We start from the raw sequence: 20114 nt of genomic DNA, 5'->3' as shown, positions 1-20114 counted from the left end.
ACTAACAAGATGGTTTATTAGATGATGAGCTTTCGTGGGCCAGACCCACTTCCTCAGATCAAATCCACGTGTGAGTGACTTAACTAATCCTGCCCTTTTGAAAGGCCCAGCAGCATGACTGCTACTGAAGCGAGTGTAGAGGAGGCAGAATTTGGGCCTGTGTTTGAGGGCTCCTCCCTCTTTTTGGTACCACAGCCATTGGCATAGGGACCAAGTCATGGAGTAACTTGAGACCTTCCTCGCAGATGATCAATGTCTCTGTGATTTGGGAAGTTCAAAAGAAAAAAGCAAAAACTTTTTATCACCAAGAAGATAACCGCTCCCTGTATATGAAATGAGAAAATGGCGGAGCTCAGGAACACAACTGTTTCTCTGTGCTCTGTCTGCATTCTACTCCTATCTTGTCTGTTCAACATTGCTTTCTGATTTGAGAGGACCATGGCCCTGGGTGAGGCATTGCTAGAAATTCTGAGCCTTTAGACACCACTCTAGAAATTTCTCTATAAACCCAAGACTCAGTCTATACTGTGATGTAACCTGTCACAGGGTCAGAAAGGGGAAAAACGGAGAATGAGTCTGTATGTTGATAGTTAGATCATCCACATGGGTGGTGGAAGAACCCAGGATCCAGTCCTCCTGCTCCAATCACACACTCATTATTTATCCACAGTGGAATAACTTCAGATGAAGAGATTGTAGGAGGCTCATATTGGAATAACCAAGTAGTTAGAGCACTCGGATCCTCTTTTCCCTGGTTGAGGAAAGGGAGAAACTGACCCTGGGTCTTCCACAGAGGTGAGTGCTCTAACCACTGAGCTAAAATGTGTAAGGTGGACACCTTTTCTTCCTCTCCCCAGATTCTGAATAGGACGTAGTGTGATAGGTGTGCTCAGATGACACTTACCAGATCAGGTACTACACATGAGATAGGTAAGTAAATGTCTATTTTCCCTGTTTGTGGAGTGATTAAGAGCTCAGCTAGGAGAAGAAATGTGTGGACAGTTTGAGAGAACAGAAAGCAAATCCAGAAATAGAAACAATCACCTAAGGAAATTTATCGTGAAAAAATTAGGAGCAAAGTAAACTTAAACATCTATAGTAATTGGCAGTTTTGTGGACTGCAGTAGGGTCTAAAACTGGGACTTGAGTGCCAAAGTACCTTTGTACATCCCATCCTTAATGGTCAGTTTCCCTACCTGGAAAAAGATACTTGCCTTCTTGGGTGAGAGCGTAGAGATCTTCAGCTGAAAAGCATGGTAAAAGTTCGGAGTTCAAGCAGCAGTTCAACTCTGGCTGGTTTTCCTCATTAACTTTACAGTAATAATTTTATTTCACCTTGCATTACTAATGTGTATCAGTCTCTCATCTTCAAATGCCAGAAAGTTATAATGAAAAATTAATTGCCTATATCACTGCCTGCTATGTTGCTGGACTTCAAATCTGAAGAATTAAAAAAAAATGAAAATACATTAGTACATGGGTTCCCAAACTGGGGGGGGGGGTGCTACCTTGGGGGACACGTGAAGAAATTCCAGGGGGGGGGGGTGCGAGGCGACCAAGGTTCCCTCCCCTTCCCTTAATCACCCCTGCAAGTTTTGCTGCTATTTTTGTTTTTCGGTGAGTTTCTTTTTTTTTTTTGCTCAAGTTTTGCTGCTATTTTTTGGGGGGAGGGGTATGAGGATCTCTCAAAAATCAAAAAGGGGGCATGATGCCAAAAAGTTTGGGAACCACTGCATTAGTAAATGCAGAGTGTCACACTTCCATGTTAAACAAAGAATGAAAGTCTGTGCAAAGGTAGATTGAAATGTCCTCGGAGAGGTGAGGCCAGGCTGTTGCACTAGAAAAAACAACCATCTATGATTTTGTTTTGATTTCTAAGATCAGCAGTGGCTGTAATTTAAAATCTCTTTGAAAGCACTGCATTTGTTAAAATTTAAAATATAAGTGGATAAAGAAGAGAATGTAGGTAAGTTTTTTCCATTCAGTATTTTCCCCAGCTCTTCTGCATTCTAAGCAACTCTGGTCTTCCCATTTTAATGTGTTATAAAGAAACCCTCTTCCAGGAAAAAAAGGACTAAGATTGATCCAGATTTACACAGGCAGCATTTTAATAGGGCAATAGACTGAGTTTCTCTTCTCATTATTCATACTGTGACCTTGGTTAGTTACTTAACCTCTGTGCCGGACTTAAAGATCTTTAACAGTTCCCTCATAAGGATATTATGAAGCTTCAAGAAATGGTATAAATGTGTAAAAGTATGACCCTTGTATGCCTCCATTTCATTTTTAAAAGCTCATCCACTGATATGCTGTAGCATTTCCACAATCAGGTACAATGATAATTAAGAATAATCTTCATTTCCTTTGTCACCACCTCATTCACCTTGACATTATTAAACCTCCCCAGACTGCTATGACAATTTAAATCTGTGATCTCCTATTTTAACACAATAAAAACTAATCTACCATATATTTTTTAAAACCCAGATAGGATTAAAAAGTACTTAGAATTAACTTAAAGAAAAGTATCCTAATCAATTAGTAATAATGAAAAATCCACTAAAAGCATATTAATTTTAACCCTAAAATAATTTTGGCCTTTCATTTCAGCAACCAAGAGGAAATGATTTTTTTCCATGTAAAACTAGATACAGGTTTTCACAAAAATATTTCCAGCTGAATTTGGGCCAGATGGGAACCTCTTCCTTGAAACGTATATTAAAAGCATGCAGGCACAACAGATACAAATGGCACTTTTAAATGTTGATTTGAGACACATTTTGAGTATTGGGAGGAGGACATATTTGCACTAATGTAGTGATATAAAGTATGATATCTCCACATAAATAGTAAAGGAATGTTAAAACAGAGACGCGAACAAAGGAAATGGTGTTATCTTGGACCATGAAAGCCTCAAGAAGAATGTTATTTTTCCCCAAGAGTCATGGAGTTTAAGGCCAGAAGGACCATTAGAACATCTATTCTGACCTTCTATATATCACAGGCAATCAAAACCACCCAGCATCCACACACTAAACCCAACAACTGAAATGAGATCGAAGTATTATAACTCGTGTCAAAATTTTGAGGAATTCAGTGACAATTAGTACATTGGGGCTAAATCCTTCCCCACATCATACCTATGCCAAGCTTGAATAGCTTGATGTGACAGGATCAGAGCAACGGGTAAAGAGAGGAGCAGTCCTTCTCCTTCATCCCTCTCCAGTTTGCAGAGCCACTCCTTGACAGTAGCCCCCTGCTACTGCTGGACCTTACTACACAGGAGAGAAGAAATGGCAATTGCTATCTGTTCCATACACTGGTGGATTCACTGCCCTTAGTCCAGGTCCTTCCTTGAACCCCAAACTTTTAGGAACATGTAAGGCCCTCCCTTCACAGACTTCTCAAATCTTGCCTCACTTGCCCATTGGAACTGCATCTCAGGTGGGGCCTCCAGTAGCTGAAGAAGAGGGGTCCCTTTGTGCCCCTCAGAAAACAGGAAAAAGCACACATGGGGAAATGTGTGGCGAACAAAATTTTATCCTCACTGAACTTTGCAGACAGATCTGGGTGTTTTACCAGGATGGAAAATGCTCCATGTTCTGAGTGACGTGTACAAGATGTTGTATCTGATGTTATTTGAGAAGCAGCAGTTTTAGCTACGGTTCTGGACTCTGAACCTTGTGGATTTAACAGAGGTACCATATATCCTGACTGATCTCTCTGACAAAGATTCAAACTGTTGGCGAGACAAGTGAAAAGGAAACTGATTTTGGGGAATTAAGCTTTCCTTTGTGGAGAATAATTGGACACAAACATTGAAGCTTAGCTAGAGTCATTGTGTTGGTAACACTTGGCTCTGTTCCTGGGGGCCTTTTTGACATTTTACCAGGCCTACATTTGCATCTTTCACCAGCTCCAGCCTCTCACCCACCAAGCTGGATTCCCGCACGTAAAGAAGGCTATAGTGGAAGAGAAAGGAGGTTCATACATGGCAACTGATCAAATAACCTGAGCAGAGCCGAGAACCCCGTTACTTCTGTCTAAGGATCTTGGGGCTCCTACTCTCAGATATTAAAAAGATGACCATGATATAAATGATCACATAAATTAGATTAAATGGCTTTGCAAGATACTCTCAAAAACATTGATTTCTCAGTCCCCAGGCCAGTTCTCACCTGTTCTGGGGTAGTCACAATTTCTTGATTTGGATTCTTAGGATAGGCACAAGCTCTCCCATCTCCACTTTCTATGCATTTTCATTAGAAACCTGGCCACTTATCTTTGCATTGTCTCTTCCACCTTGTTACATAATGACACAAAAAATGAACACCCAGGAAATGATGGTGCTTCCCCCCTTTGCAGAACAACAAAATTCATGGGCCACAAACTAGCTGAAATTTGAGGAAATCTATGCTTCAGCAATACAGAAAAAAAATTAGGTGGGTCCAGCTACCCTTTCATTAATGAAGTACAAAGACTCAGCATTTCAGTTACATATAGGGTTTATTATTTTCCTTTTTATACATAAATTATATCAGTAAATATCATCAACATGTGTCATAGATGGAGGAGGTTTGTAGGACTAAAACTGTACAGCAATTTTAGAAACAGAAGTGCACATTCATTATTCATCATTTGGAGATGCAGATACTTATCCCTAGGATTACAATAAGGGCTAAATGTTTTTAAAAAGCTAACACGTAGAAAACATGCAAGTTTTCAGATTGATAGCTTAAAAAACAAACAACTAGAAACCACTGGGTGATTAGGTATTTTAGGACTTAAAGCTGTTGAAAGTGAAACGGTACTTCTCTCATAGTGCATCCTAGTTTATATGTAGATCTATCAAGAACTGGAGCATGACAGTCCAGAAAATGGGGATTAACATTTTTTATTTTTCAGTTTAAAAATGTAGAAGGAAGTGGAAGGAAAAAAGTAGAAGGTAGAAAGGTCTGACAGTTAAATTGTTTATGAACCAGTGGACCTTTGGAGTATGAGAATATGACATGACTGCTGGTTACTTGATAGTTTTAAGATTGCATGAAATATAAACAATATAGAGATTTTTACACTGCTGCTTTGGATCTAATGTATAAATTGGCCTGTCCCTGACATATCAATATTATATACACTGATGATATTGTACTGAGTCAGAATGTTGTACTACCCTCAGAGATTTATAAACAAACAAAATCAATGTTATTTAATATTCTAGTACAAGTCTGACAATCATATATTTGTCTGCCAGCACAAAACACTCAAAGAACACTAGCGGGCTGTAGCCTTGACATTATGTAGTATGTTAAACAGTGCTCAGCCACAGCTTTGCCAAACTCAGCATTATGGAATTAATCATAGAATGTAAGTGAAAAAATTTTTCAAGTAACGCTGGCTAAAAGTTTCATTTTTGGGTGCCTGAAGCTAGACATCCATCTCCATATATAGGCATTTACATAAAAGTGGCCTGATTTTTAATGGGAGCTGTAAAGGCTCAACATTTCTGAAAAAAATCTGGCCACTCATATGCCTAAATAGTGAGATGGGTACAAACTTTAAGCACCAAGAGGTACATATGGCCTATTGCCTTAATTGAATAGATCATGCATGTATTTTCTTCCCTTTCAGCCTTTTAAGTTAACACAAACTATTTTGACCCCTTAAATCAATGTAAGAATCTTACTAAATATAGAACAAAACCCTTGAATAAGTGAAGCCTGAATGTTTTTTTCAAGAGCTGCAAGACCGTATTTATATTTGAAAATGGAATGGAAATAGAATCTGAAAACATTTCTATCCTTGCTGTTTTCAAGCTTCCCGCCTTGAAAGTTACATTTCTTACATCTTTGAATTTGCAACAGTAGAAGCACCAATAGGCTCATGTGAGGCGGCAGATTTCTTATTTGTGCCGTAACCAGGGAGAGCAGGAATACAGCATGCAGTTCCATTATTTTTGTTATTATTGTTATTCAATAGTTATACTATATTGGTACCCAGAGGGTCCAATCAGGATCAAGGACCCATTGTGCATTAAAAAAAGTTTCAGGTATTACATCTACTTTTGAGTTCCACAGCCATTTTTCAGTTGGAAGTGGGATTTTTAAAATTCTTTTTTAATTTTCAAGTTAATTATCGCTCTAACAAAGTTCATATTCCAATGCACCAGTTTCAGCTCCCTGAAATACACCGATCTACCCAACTGACCTGAGTCTGGATACTAACGTAAGCAGGTACCGAATTTTCTGCAGTTAAACAGAAGTGTTTCTAATTCTGCTGTAGAATCCTTTGGCACAGCTTGTCATCAACAACAGAGATTCATGAAAACAGTCACAAAATTTCTGCAAGTGATAAAAAGCTTCTAGTCATAATGGAAGTCATTTAAAAAACCCATTTCCCACCTCTTGTTCTGCGTTACCACCAGCACTGTTACAGAGCTGCTTGCCCTGAATTCCTCTCTCCCACCTCTCCCTCCCCCCCCACTTCATTTCAGCTTAGTGCTGGAAAAAGAGTGATATACCCAGGTACAATGGTTAATCATCCAATCATGAACATATACACAATCATACTTAGTTAAGCTGAAATTTTCTTAACCATAATTCATCCCTATGTGTAAAATATTGGAAGTAAGCAGACTAGAGATATAGAACTATACAGTACATATACTGGAAAAAATAGCATTTATATTACATGCATTTCAGTCATATAGGTCTTGAATCTGCTCCAATTGGGATCAATGGGAGTTTTACCTTTTACTTTAATGGGAGCAAGACTGTGTCTTCTTAATTGTTTATATTCTATGGCAAGCAATGCTGAAAGACATAGTAATAAGTCCTAACACCTTCAAACAGAAGCTTTACATGTTTTTAGAACAAAATTCAGTAAGCACGTTGGTAATGAATAACAACAACATTATGTCAAAGGTTTACAATAGTCTATGCTACCAGCAGTATGTATAGCTAGAGGAGGCTTTTAATTTACTGTTTGTATTTTCTGGAAAAAGTTATTACATAACAAGTTTAACTGGGCCAGATCCCAAAGTCAGTGGAAAACAGAATTATGGAATTTTAAAAATTTAATGGAACTTTGAAGCAGAGTTCAAAAATAAAAATACAGTCCACATTTATTCAAGATGTACAGCCAAGCCACATGCAGCCCAGAACTATCATCTTGCAAACTGGACATATTTCTCAGTCAGCATCAGTATTGTTTTCTTTTACAACTTGCCTCCAAAGCACTTAAAAAGGAGGACCATCTTACTCAGATCTATTTCCAGTGAGTATCATAGACATATCTGCTGACTTTATTGTAATTATGTCAGATGCTACAGTAAGGTATTCTAAGAAAAAGTTGATGAAATACATGACCTTCCCTGTCCCCTTAGTTTGCCTTCCTTTTCTCCTCCTACAATTTTCTTTCTCCCCATCTCAGAGACAGAAGTTTCTTATCTGGTCTCATTGTTTTCTTGAATTTCTCTATCTGTTGTCTTTTGTCTTATATTGTAAGTTCTTTGGAGACACAGACCATCTTTTTGTTCTGTGTTTGTATAGCACCTAGGACAAAGGGGTCCCAGTCCTTGATAGGAGCTCCTAGGCACTATGGTAGTACAAATAATGAACACTACTTTTACTTTTTACTGCTATTGCAGAGCTAAAATGGCTGAGAGCTGGATTCTATTCTCTTGTGAATGACAATTTTTTTGTACTAAATTTCACTCTGTTATATTTGCTCTAATCCAATGAAGAAGTTGCACCTATATCACTGAGGACCTGAGAAAATAATACAACTTGACTTTTAAATCCTAGCCTGAGAAATAAGAGCTGGGTATTTAGGGGAAAACCCACAAAATTTTAATGCTAATTTAATCATATTTGATCTGGGAGTCTGACACACACACAAGGAAACTCACAATTTTTCAGTCACTTTTCAGATTTGAGTTGCACTTAAAGAACACAAAATATAAAAAAGGGGGAAAGAATGTAGAACAATCCTTCTCTTTCATTCGGTCTACTCTCCTGATCTCTTACCTTTTCTTCTCCCATTTCATTTTGTATAAAAATTAATACCCTCTTGAGCCTTCATAAATTTAAAAAGTATTGTTTTTATTTTATACCTTCCCATGTTCCTTATTGTCTCCTACACAGGAATAACCATGCTGGGAACAAGAAACCTGAGTTTCATCTCTATTTTGAGTTTTTTGAAACCTAGAGTTATGGGGTTCAGCCTTCTGTAGAAGACAGTAGTGGTTTCCCCTTAATTCACAGATTCTCCAATGTCTGTGCTCCTCTTAGAACTGGAGGAGGTAAATGGGGATGCTCTGCTTTTGGGAGATCCCCTAATTGCAGCAACTCTCCCACCCTCCACACACTAGATGTGCAAAGATAGCCTACAATATATAAAATCCTGAGCTTGCACATACTCGGGCTGTATTTATGCTGATTCCTTTGTGACCTGAGGATAGGATATCACAGCCTCCTCATAGAAACTCTTGGGGAGGATCCTCGATAAGAAAGCTGGGGATGCACATGCAGCCAAGGCTGAACTCCCTTCTAAGAATCATGGGCACAGATGTGAAGGGGAGATTAATGTCTTCCCTTTTAAACACTCTAAAAATGAGGTAAAATTCTTCCTCTATCAAGTTATAATTCTTCTTCAGTAAAATGCTGATTGTATTGACAGACACTAAAATCAATGTAGCAGCCTTTCCAAGTCAGGAGATCTGAGATCAAAAGCTGATTAGGTCAAAAGTGAAATTCAGCAGTCACTGCTCAGCCACATCTCTACAGATCTTGTGTTATCTACAATTTAAAACAGCATAGAATTAAGACAACAGGAATACCTGCAGACCAGGATTAAGGTGCATTGGCAGAATTGTGCAAAAGCGTTCAGAACACGTTTGTATTATACTTGGCTATAACCAGTGCAAGTTAGGCTTAAAAGTCACCATTTTAGTAATTTGTTACTGCAGTGTAACACTCCCATTTGAAGGCACGTCTCCTGTTAATGACCAACAGGAGGGCATCTGCAGAATCAATATTGTATTGTTTACAAAAGACCATCCTTATTGCTGTGTTTTGCCTCAGTATGGCATGAAGAATATGGTCTAATACTCCTCACCTGGAAACTATTCCCCCTTATTAATCTCTTGCCCCCCCCCAAAAAAACCTGCTTATGTCATTTAACTGCCATCTTTTTAGCAGCAGAAGGAGCAGAGCAGACATGTTGAGAAGCACTTCCTTCCCAGTTCTCCCTTAATAAAGATGAGAAGACACTGGGCCTCCATATGGAAATTTTTAAAGGATTCAGGAGATTTAAAAGAGACAGCAAGAATCCTAATGCTCTCACAAAGATACAAGACACACAATGGGATTTTAAAATCTTGATAAACTAGACATGACTAGACAGTAGGGGAGAGGCACAAACATGTCTTGAGTTAAGTACAACTTTAAATTCAGTTCACTTTCAAAGTGAAGAAGGCAAGAGTGCCACTTCTAAAACTTCAGACTGAATCTACTGTTTGAGCTGTTTAATACAGTATTTTACAACAAGCTTAGCATTCTAATTCAGACACCAGACCATTATTTACTAAAGTAAGGGGATGTATTTGTGCTCCCAAGAGAAGAAAACTATCCTTCCAATAGCATCTCTGCAGTCCCGTATTTAAATAAATGACAACTTAAAAATAATTATTGACATTTTTCAAAACAAACAAATATATACTTATTAAATGTAGAGGGAATAAATTAAACAAGAGGCTTATATTTACAGAATCTAATATTTTTTTTTACATTCTGTAAATGCAGGTATACATTTCTAATATTAAAATTACTGTTGGAACACAATACTTTTCAACACAACCACCCAATCTTTTATTGTTGAAAAATTGCCAAGTCACTGTATGAAGAGCAAAAAAGGAAAAGAATGGTACTACTTCTTGTGCAGTCACATGTTAAAATCCATGCCAAATAAAGAATATATTAACAGATGACAAAAATTGGGTTAGAAGATGCAGTTTAAACAAAGATTTTTCTTTAAAGTTTTCTAATTTTTCTAACAATGCTAGAAAATACATGCTCAAAGTGGATTTTAGAAAAACACCTATTTCAGCTTTGAAAAATTATTCTAATTGTGGCTAAACTAAGTTATAAATTAACAGTATTTACCTCAATATATTGAAAAGATTGCATCAGTATCAAGAATTGGCTGTTCTTAACAGATGCAGTATTTCATTATTATATAGAAAGAATGCATCAAAAATAGATGGGGCAGGGTTTGGAGTCCATTTTCAAACACTTGATCACTTTAATGATGGGTTTCCAGTTCAAGAATTGTCCATTCCCCCTGAGGAGAAGAACAATCATCAGAGGAAAAGCTTGTCACTGTGATGCTTGCTGAAGAATCATCAAGTGGCGACATTAGTTCAGTCCATCTACTGAAAGTATCAATGTGTGATTTACCCTGAGGCTCTGAACCATCTCGTGCCAGAAATAGTGTCTGGTTGATAAGATATTGTGCTAAGTTAAGGTCTTCAGGAACAGAGTTTTTGAAATCTATGTTTAAGTCCTGCTCAGCTAACAATTGCCTGAGAAGAGTCCAGTCCTGTTCTGCAAATTGCTGATCTTCAAAATCCATATCTAGAATGTCCCTTTCTGATTCCATCCTCTGCTCAATAGCTTCTCCAACATCCATCTCATATATTGGAGAAAGGGTTTTTGAAGGTCGATGCTCATACATGCAGGTTTGTGCCAATGTGTCACAATCATCTATGTCTCCTGCAATAATTCATAATACTAAACAATGTAAAAATTGCACGTTTCCCACTCAGGGATTTGTAGAGCAAAATTTCATTCATTGCAGCAGAGACAATCCAACAAGTAAGAAAACATGTAAATGTATACAAAATTGACAAAATTCAGGCATTATTTTCTGTGTAAAAAACAAAGTCTGGTTTACAAATTAAGTTAAAGCAGCAATCACCACTGGTAATTAACAATAAACCTTCATAATTAGGAAATTTCTGATACAGAAAAGACAAGTTATTAAACAAACATTTAATACACATGGAATTTCTAATTCACTATAACAACTTAAAGTTGGAATAGGAGGTGGGTGGGAAGGAAGGAAAAATAAAGAATATATGATCACTGAATGGTGATGTAAGCTATGTCAACTCCAAAGAGAAGGGAAAACAAAATGGTTTTATTCACAGGCTTATTTCTATACTACACATATAAGGGCAGCTGCAGGCAAGGACAAGCAAACTTAAAAATAATACAACTTTTAAAGATCATCTTCTGTGGTTCTGCTGAATATGATTCTTGAATACACAACAGTTGTTATAGTCATACTATTGTGTATTTTATAACGGGATAATTTGAATTACTGGTTTAAAAGACAAAACAGATAAAACAACTAGACAATCATCTAACTAGGTGAATCAAAGCTAGAACTTTTTGTTGATCATTGCTAGTTCTAAATATGATATCTCTTTTAGGAAACTGGTTTTCATTGGTGAAATTTAGAACAACGGTTATAATCTTATTAACTGCAAATTTTAGGTCCAAACCTGCTCCCATTGAAGTCTATGGAAACATCCCACTGAAATCAGTGGGAGAAGTATCAGCATTTGTATCTCAGTGTAAAATATAATACATCAACAAATTGCAAAAGTAAACAGTTCAGTGCGCTTTAGTAAGGTTATTACTATAGTTATTGCACATCCCACTTAGATATAAGTTTTAAAGGAGACAAAACATACAAAAGTTCCCACCAAAAGCTGATGCTACCAATGTTAAATTGGTCCAAAATAATTATCATGCAAGGAATTGTTCCTAATCTTTCCTTTGAGTACTGCATAAAATCTATCTGAATAGGTCTGCCTAGTATAAATATTAAAGTTTTCCGTAGAACATTAAGTTATATAATTTGTATCCAAAATGGACAAGCATTCAATAAATAAATGCTTAAAAACATTTGTTTGTTGAAAAAATTGGAGCCAATTAAAAGTTCATGATTTGACTCCAAATATAAAATTTCCAATATTCTGCCTATTACCTTAATTTTCTGAGGGACTTAACATTTCTATTTCTGTACATTACCTGCAGGTAAATCAGTATTAGTGTACTCAGTAGGTGTTCGCTGATTCTCTTTCACTTGATTTTCTTGAGTCAGTAACTGATTCTTACAGGGTTTGACAGGTTTTGCAGAGCTGTTCTTTTGCATGTCACAATTAGTATCTCTTTGATGAAGGTCCAAATGACATGGTCTTTCTTGAGACTTCATGTCATTGTCTGAAAGTTTATTGCACTGCTGAAGTTCACTGATTTCTTCATTCTTACTATTTACCTTTTTCTCTTCTATTAAACACTGAGTATCTGGTAATGAGAGTACTTTCTCTGGGCAATTTTTTTCTGTCATTGAAGTACCCTGATTATCTTTTTCTTTGATTTCTGTGCCAAAAGGAGCTACAAAAAAGCACTCACTTCTGTCCTTTTCTTGATGTTTGAACTCCAGGAATCCATCTTCAGTTTCCAGTAAACACTTTGAATAATAAGTCTTTCCATGAGATACATTATCAAAAACATCAGAAGGAATAGGGAAATCTGTGGAAAGCTGATGGGGCCCATGAGCCTCTCCATCATCAGATCCCAACTCTTCACATTCATCTACTGAAAGTAAAACAGATCTCTTAAAATTTTTAGTTTTAGAAAACTCTTGACTTTCAATATCATTCTCTGTTGCATCTTCAAAAGCTAAATTAACAATTCCTTGGAATGGCTGAGTAGGAGGGTCTGATGGAGGAAAGCTTTCTGCTACATTTTCTGCTTCAGATCTTTCATCTTCTGTTTCATCTGCAGAAGAGGAAACTTGGTCAGCTTCCTGAGTAAATTGTGGATTTCCAAAAGTAGTGTTTTGACTTTCCCTAGCATTGCCCCTTAATACACTTTGATGTGACCACACTTCAGGTCTTTTTCTTGGTATCTCATCATCGCTTGTTGAATTAACACGGAAAAGATCGGAACCCTCTTTTTTCATTTTCACTTCTATTCTTAAACTACTGTCATAGATTTTTAATTCTTCAGGTGTACTTGTGTCACTGCTGCTTCTGCCAAGAAAATCATGGCACAACATAGTGCTACATTTAGAAATCCCTCTCTCATTTGAGCCTTCATCATCCTGAGAGCCTCCCGCGTCATAGTCTTCTGATCTTGGTTTAATATCATCAGAAGATGTTGTTGCACTGCCAGTATCTGATTCAGGACTCTCTTTTGGATCCAATTCACCTGTATTCAAATTCCAATGATCGACAAAAGGAATTTCTAAATTTTCATGGCTTTCTGGTGTTTCTGTAGTATCCGTATCTTTAGGTGAACATTTTTCTTTAACTTGTCCCGTGAAATATTTTGAAGTAGAATCTGAGTCTATTGTAGCAGACCTGTATTCGGTCAAGACTGATTTATCAGGCGATTGATCAGCACTTGCACATCCCTTTACATGAGTCTTAGAGGATTTTCTTTCATCTTGTTCTGAATTAGAGGCATTTGTTACCTTAGAAAAGCTGGGTAAGTGATCTTCTCTGTAATTAATGCCCATTTCAGTGCTCCAGGTATCATTTTGTTCTGCATAGTCTTCTACTGCTTGTATTAAATGTACTTTGCTGTTTCCTGAAGAGTCCAAATATTTTTTAGCTGAATCACAGACAATTTTGCACTTTTTTGATCTTTCTTCTGTAGCTGAAGTAGGGGGGCTTTGGTCTGTATTCTCACAAATGATTGAGTATGAATTACTATTAAGCTCTGCACAGCAATGAAATTCAGTTGTGTTACCATCATCTTTGTTTTTCTCTACTGGATACTTAATTTCAATTTCATCTCCACAAGCTGGTTTTGGTTCCATTTTATTTTGCATTGGAGTATTCAGCTTAGGAACAGGTTTGTTTTCTACTTTGTATTCCCCATTTTCAAGAGGATCCAATAATTTTCTTGGATCAGGTTGCCATGATGCCATGAGTTGGTCTTCTCTATTACATTCTATCATAGATTGTTTACACTTACTTTGTCTTGCAGAACTACATTTGTTGTCGTCATGTGACTGAATTGCAAAAGCAGCAGCATGTTGTTCAAATTTCTGTCCTGAACTTTTGTGTTCAGGACTATGCACATTCTTTTGGACAACAGGAGATTCACTTATTGAATGTCTTTGTGTTGAAGACTGTGTTTTTAATGTAGGCTGCCCAGCAACTATTTTCTGTTTTGGGTCTTTACTGTTTATAGTCTCACCTTTCTTTGAATGGATCTGATTTTTGGGTACTATTATTTTTGCAGTGGCTTTAACTGCTGATGTTTGTGATGGTTTAATGCTCTTTTTATTTGATGAAGGTTTTTTTTCTGAAAGTATTGTCTGAGTCAAAGTTTTTGTCATGTTTTTTTCTTCAATTTGTTTCAGAGACATTCCAGATTTTAATGAATTTTGTGAATCTCCTTTTGCATCTAACAAAAAAGTAAAAAATACATTCTAGTCAGAGAACTATGTTATTGATAAGTTAGACATATATAATTCAAGAATAGATTATTAAATATTTTAGACAATCAAGTGATTTTAAAATGTAATTAAATTATCTTAAATACAAACATTTAAAAAATGTCCTTGCATTAATATAGGACCTTTGAATCCAAAGCACTTTACAAATTGTAAACATAGGAATCACTTTATCTACTACTGTAGCCATTAATAAAGTGGAAAGCAGCAGCTAGCCAATAGTGCAAAAAATTACTGCTCAGTTATTTAACACAGGAAGTGATGAGTACTATATCCAATTTAAATTTCATAGGAAATTTAAGTAAGCAGAAGGTAATTATTCTAGTCATAATATGGTCAGAATACCAGTATTAATACCACTATTCTTTCAGAAACTGTTGTGAGATCTTTAATGACCATAAATGGACAGAATCTATGTTTTACGTACTATCTGAATGTGAATTCAAGTAGCACTCAGGTTCTAGTTTAATCAATAAGGAAATGCAGTTTTAAAGCTACAAATACTCCACCCTTCACTTCCATCTTGTGCATTGGCACAGCCAGATCTCTACATGGTGAAGGTTTTATTACATATTGTTACTTGCTATAAGAACAGCTATATTGTACTATGCTTTTTGCTAGTTATAAAATAGGTTGCCAAGATGTTAAAATGTTGATTTTTAAAAGACAGAGCATATTGTCTCCATGCCCTAAACACATTTCTCCTTGCCTTACTATACTTTTTTCATGTCTGTGAATATACAGTATTTCTATACTGATGCTTAATAATGGAGAAGAGTGTCAATTTTCTAAAGAAAGGTAAGTTAGATTTTACTTAATACTCTGAGGACTCTGGACTTTCACTTAATATATTCTTATTTTACATCAACATCCTCAAGAGTAATGAGTAAAAGTCTACTTACCTTTTCTCCAATGGCAATCCTGTGCTCCTGCACTGATGATTAGCGCTACTGACATCTAGAGTTCAGTGCATCCTAGAATACACTGGCTTGTGTGACAAGTCAATAACTTTGGGACAGTGACTATGAGACCAATTAAAAATAATGTTGGCAGGTGGCTAAAGAGCTCTCTCTGTTAATTTTAATATCACAGGCCTTTATGATAGTGTTTTTTTGTTCATTTCTAACACTTGCTCCCTGCATATTTGGGTGACTATGAAATTTCAATCATCTGCAGTTCTGATTTTCTACTTCCTTTTCCTTATAATCACTAACTCTCTCTGGTCTTACAATCAAACTGAAATGATTATATTTTGGACTCTCAGTTCTTATTTACGTGCTTAAGAGATTATTACAAAAGGAAAAGATCATTCTGAAATTTTACTCCATGTGGTACAGCATGTATGAAAAACAATATTAATCAATGATGGACACTGGCAGATACCAGTGTTAAATATAAAAAATGTATTATGTAGACAAAAAGACAAATATCTTCCATCCAATCTGCAGAATGAATCACTAACATGTATTGTGAACTTTATTTCAGACACAGAATTTCTATTGAACTTAATGGAAGTTCTAGGTGCAGAATACTTAAGATACCAACGCAAGACAAAAGATCCACACACCATAATAGGGAAAAAGTTTCTCCCTGATGGCTGGCCAGATTTTAAAAAATAAATATACACCAGTCTCATAAGAATTAGAGAAGCAGAAAAATACATCTGAGATCTGTTGGCAAAAATGAAATACGGCAAATACACCAAGATCATCAGGATTTTTCTGTTGTTCAGTGAATTATTTATCTGTGTTACAATATAGCAAAATTATTCAAATAGTAAAGTATAATTTAGTTTAATGCCATGTGGTTCTACCTTGGTTTTTAGCAACATGAGCTGGTGCATTCTTTGTCTTCTGCTGAGCTATAGAATTGCCACTAACATTTCCTTTTTTCTTTAAAACAGCTTGAGGACTTTGTTCATTGTATCCTTTTCCAGAGGGTTTCTTTGTCACACTATGAGAGAAAATGATACTGCTTGTATTACTTGAAAATTAAAGTTCTAAAAATGAGCAATTTAAAACAGTCAGTAGTACTCTATAGATTTTAACATGGAAGATGTTGCATAAAAAAGCCTCCGCCTGAGCTCACTAGATTTATATACATGAATTTTCTAAAGCTACACCAAACTGTAAGGTCTAAGGTTTTAAACTGCAACTTATTGTGATTCATGTCAACCTTTGTAATCTGTGTAACTCTCAAACTTAATGTAAACTGCAACTTTGTAATCTTTGTAACATGCAGCCACCTTGCTTGTAACTTTCCCTAAGATGCATTCTCCCCTGAGTGAATGGAGAGAGTGAGTGTGTTTGAAGAAGGCTTGGAACAATGGACCACATGGCAAAGAGTCATCACAGTCTGGGCATGCTGCTTGCTGGATAAAGGGAAGTCTGGGCATGCTCCCTGATGACAAGGTGAATGAGTCACAGGAGCCATTCAGATACTATATAAAGAGAAGGAGCACATGTGAGACTCTCTCTTTTTCCTTCCACTGATCCTGAGAAGCTCCCCTCCAGTGTCTTTCCTCCTGACCAGCTTCCCCAGCCACGATGAGCAGACAGACCCCTCCAGGATCCACATGCCTTGGCTCCTTCTGCAACCCATATGTCTGTATAAGTGTGTGTTTGCTTGAGGGCAGGAATGAATGGGTGTGAATGAGTGAAGGGGTGTGTGCTTGCTTGCTTGTCTGTGTGAGAGAGAGTTCTATCTTCTTTAGCTTAAACCTTTGGTGGCTGCTTTCTCCTCTTTAGTTCTACTTAGTGGAAATAAACCCATACTAGTGTAACCCTGGGTGGTCTCCAGTGAGAACATATTATTGGGGTAACAGAAAGCACAATATATGCCATGTAAAATGACTTTTCTCTTTCTGAAAATAAGCAAATATATTTAGGGGCCTGTTTCTTAAAAGTACTAATCTTCGCATCTTCTATAGATTTTTTCAGCTACATCTAAACTATTACAGAGGTTATAGAAAGTTCTCAGCATTTTGCGGGATTCAGTCACATAATTGTTCATATCTGCAGAGTTATGGGAACAATACTAGCATAACAAATAAACAAAGCAGCCCAAATCTATAGGCAAAAACAATTATATCTTTACAAAAATATTGTCCATAATTATTTCTGCTTTCTTACTAACAATATGAAATACTGTTCTGAAAAATCCTTAGGTTAAAAATCCTAAAAAAATGTTGATTAAATGAAAATTAGAATTAGAAAACCCAATATATAAGTAATACTTTGATATCCAACAAACCTATTTGTTGTAACAGTCTCAAGTTCATTAGCTTTTTTGTTGGTGGTTCCATTGGTTATCTTCAAAGCAGACTTTGTTTTCACTGCTATAAGCAAAATTAAAGATTTAGTTATAGTATAAAATGTATGATATACAAATATCTAAAAAAAATCACCCCAACAACCCAAGGTATAATGGTCAGTTACTGAAAACAGCATAGATGTTTTTTAGTGTTGTCTTTAATATGCATGTATTTTTTTCAAGCACACAAAATTTCAGTTAGAGCCATTAGTGCAGGGGTATGTTAGCATTTCTTTTTATAACTAATATTGATTTAAAAATAAGCTTGTGTTAGAACAGAACTTTTGGAACACTCCAGGCTGTTTTCCAGCATATGACCTGTCTGTAGCAAGTCAGAAGGTGATCTCTTATTACCAGTATGGTTTTTTCCTTCATCTACTGGTTTATCCTCTTTGGGTTCATCCAGTTGTTCACTGGAATTCTGTAAATCTGTACTTGAGTTTGCTGACTTGTTGAAAGTTCCCATCCCTGTTACCAGAGAGGGTGATTCCTTCCCTGTGGTTTTTTTCAATGGCTTTGTTTTGATTTGAATACTTGCACTTCCAGTTAGTACTTTTGGTCTGGCACCTGAACTTTTTCCTTCCTGATTTTTCACTCCTTTACCACTTCCTGAATTTTTTTGCCCACTTGCAGATGATGATCTTTCTGAATCTTGTTTGGTAATCACACTTTCAGCCTTAGCATTTCCATTACTTTCTATTTTTGGCTTTATGACAGCTCTAGCCTTTGGTGAAGGAACTTTTTCCCCAGTTTTTGAATCCTTTGTAATCTTGGAAACTGTTTTCTTACTATCTTTTCCCTTCAATTCATCATATTTTGAAGTCTTATTAGTGGTGTTTCTGTTGGTACTTGATGTATGTCCAGATGCTCCTAATCCATCAGATTTCATTTTATCCTGGTTAGTGAAGGAATTGCCCCAATAATCTCCTTTGCCTTTTACTTTCCAGGAAGTGTGCCTTATATCAATAGAATTGGTAATGCATCTGTTTAGCTGGAAAGAAGAGAAGACACTTAGCAACACAATAAAGCATACAAAATCTTTAAGTCTTGAAACATTGGTACTCAGGGAATTTAGCATGAATCTAGCACTAAAACAGAGTTCGAGAGGAAGAAATAATAATAATTTTCCAAGTCTTCCATCTCAAATTGCTGCCTTTCAAGCACTCTTAAGTACTAAATCCAGTTCCCTTTATGTTCCCATCATATTTGGACTTTCACTGGGAATTCAGTATATGATTCCCTATGAAGACTGCCATTATTTTTAAATACATACAACATAGGAAGCTTTCAACCATTATATTACAGTATAGCCGTAGTGTCCAACCAGTTCTAAAGTGTCCAACCACTATCATGGCTACTGCTATAGTGAACTAGCCTCATATGGCTAGTGGCCAGCATGTTGGACACAATGGCAGTATATCTTCCAAATAAGGGTTCAGAATTCCCAACTAAAGGTATTTTTTTAGCATTAAGATTTAAGCCTATAACAAAGTAATCTAAGTAGTAACAAAGTGAATGGTAATTTATATCCTTGGACATTAATCCTTATGTAACAATACCTTTTCTGTAAAACAGCAATGTCACTTTGGGCGTGAGTCTCAAATACACAGATTGTTGATGGCTTTCACAGCAAGCAGATTAATGGGGAGCATAACAGACTGAGTTAAGTGGTGGCTTGAGCTAGTGGAATAGCTCCATTAACTCAGTAGCAGACCACTTGTTTTCCAAACCTGAGATCACCGCTTTACTATTATATACCAACAGGAAAGTGTGCAATAACTTCTCAACACAAATTCCTGCCTCTGCTTGGCCCCAACTATTTGTGAAAGCACGGACTCTTGCTAACTCACATCAAAATCTGAAATACTATAATACAAGACAGATTAAGGATAAAATACTGGATCAACTAGATTTACAAGGAAAATGTGATTGCTGAAGATTAACTACCAGTCGTTACTGTAAACAGATCATAAACATTACATTATTTTGAAAATATAAACCGTAAAAAGGAGCAGTTGTGTTTACAGGATTTTACTGTGTTTTTTTAAATTCTAAGAATCTAAGTATTTACCTGAGAACTAGTGAATACAGGTTTTTTGCCAAGTCTTCGTTCATCTCCTTTGTCAAAAGCAGCTGTATTAGGGGAAAAAAGGATCTCTATTACCAGTGGGAAGACAGTGTAAGAGAGACAGGAAAAAAAGCAAACTTTTTTTCTTGGAACTATCTTTTTGAGCCAGAGAAGAATGCTAGTGGTCCTAAATCTTGTC

General features: G+C 36.4%; 1 protein-coding gene across 2 annotated transcripts in view; it reads right to left on the bottom strand.

The window, feature by feature from the left end:
- Positions 1–10268: 10268 nt before the first annotated feature.
- BTBD8 (BTB domain containing 8) overlaps positions 10269–20114 on the bottom strand; it is a 79680-nt gene continuing 69834 nt past the window's right edge. For both annotated transcript variants that reach the window (XM_075936527.1, XM_075936526.1), the window contains 6 exons: positions 19919–19980; positions 18202–18838; positions 17788–17872; positions 16349–16488; positions 12096–14486; positions 10269–10769 (listed from right to left, as the gene is read on the bottom strand). In XM_075936527.1, coding sequence (XP_075792642.1) covers positions 10300–10769; positions 12096–14486; positions 16349–16488; positions 17788–17872; positions 18202–18838; positions 19919–19980 — 3785 coding nt within the window. In that variant the 3' untranslated portion in view covers positions 10269–10299. The remainder of the gene's footprint in view (positions 10770–12095; positions 14487–16348; positions 16489–17787; positions 17873–18201; positions 18839–19918; positions 19981–20114) is intronic.

This window comes from Pelodiscus sinensis, chromosome 9 (assembly GCF_049634645.1).
Source record: "Pelodiscus sinensis isolate JC-2024 chromosome 9, ASM4963464v1, whole genome shotgun sequence".
Lineage (NCBI taxonomy): Eukaryota > Metazoa > Chordata > Testudines > Trionychidae > Pelodiscus > Pelodiscus sinensis.
This window is presented reverse-complemented; position numbering and strand designations above follow the sequence as displayed.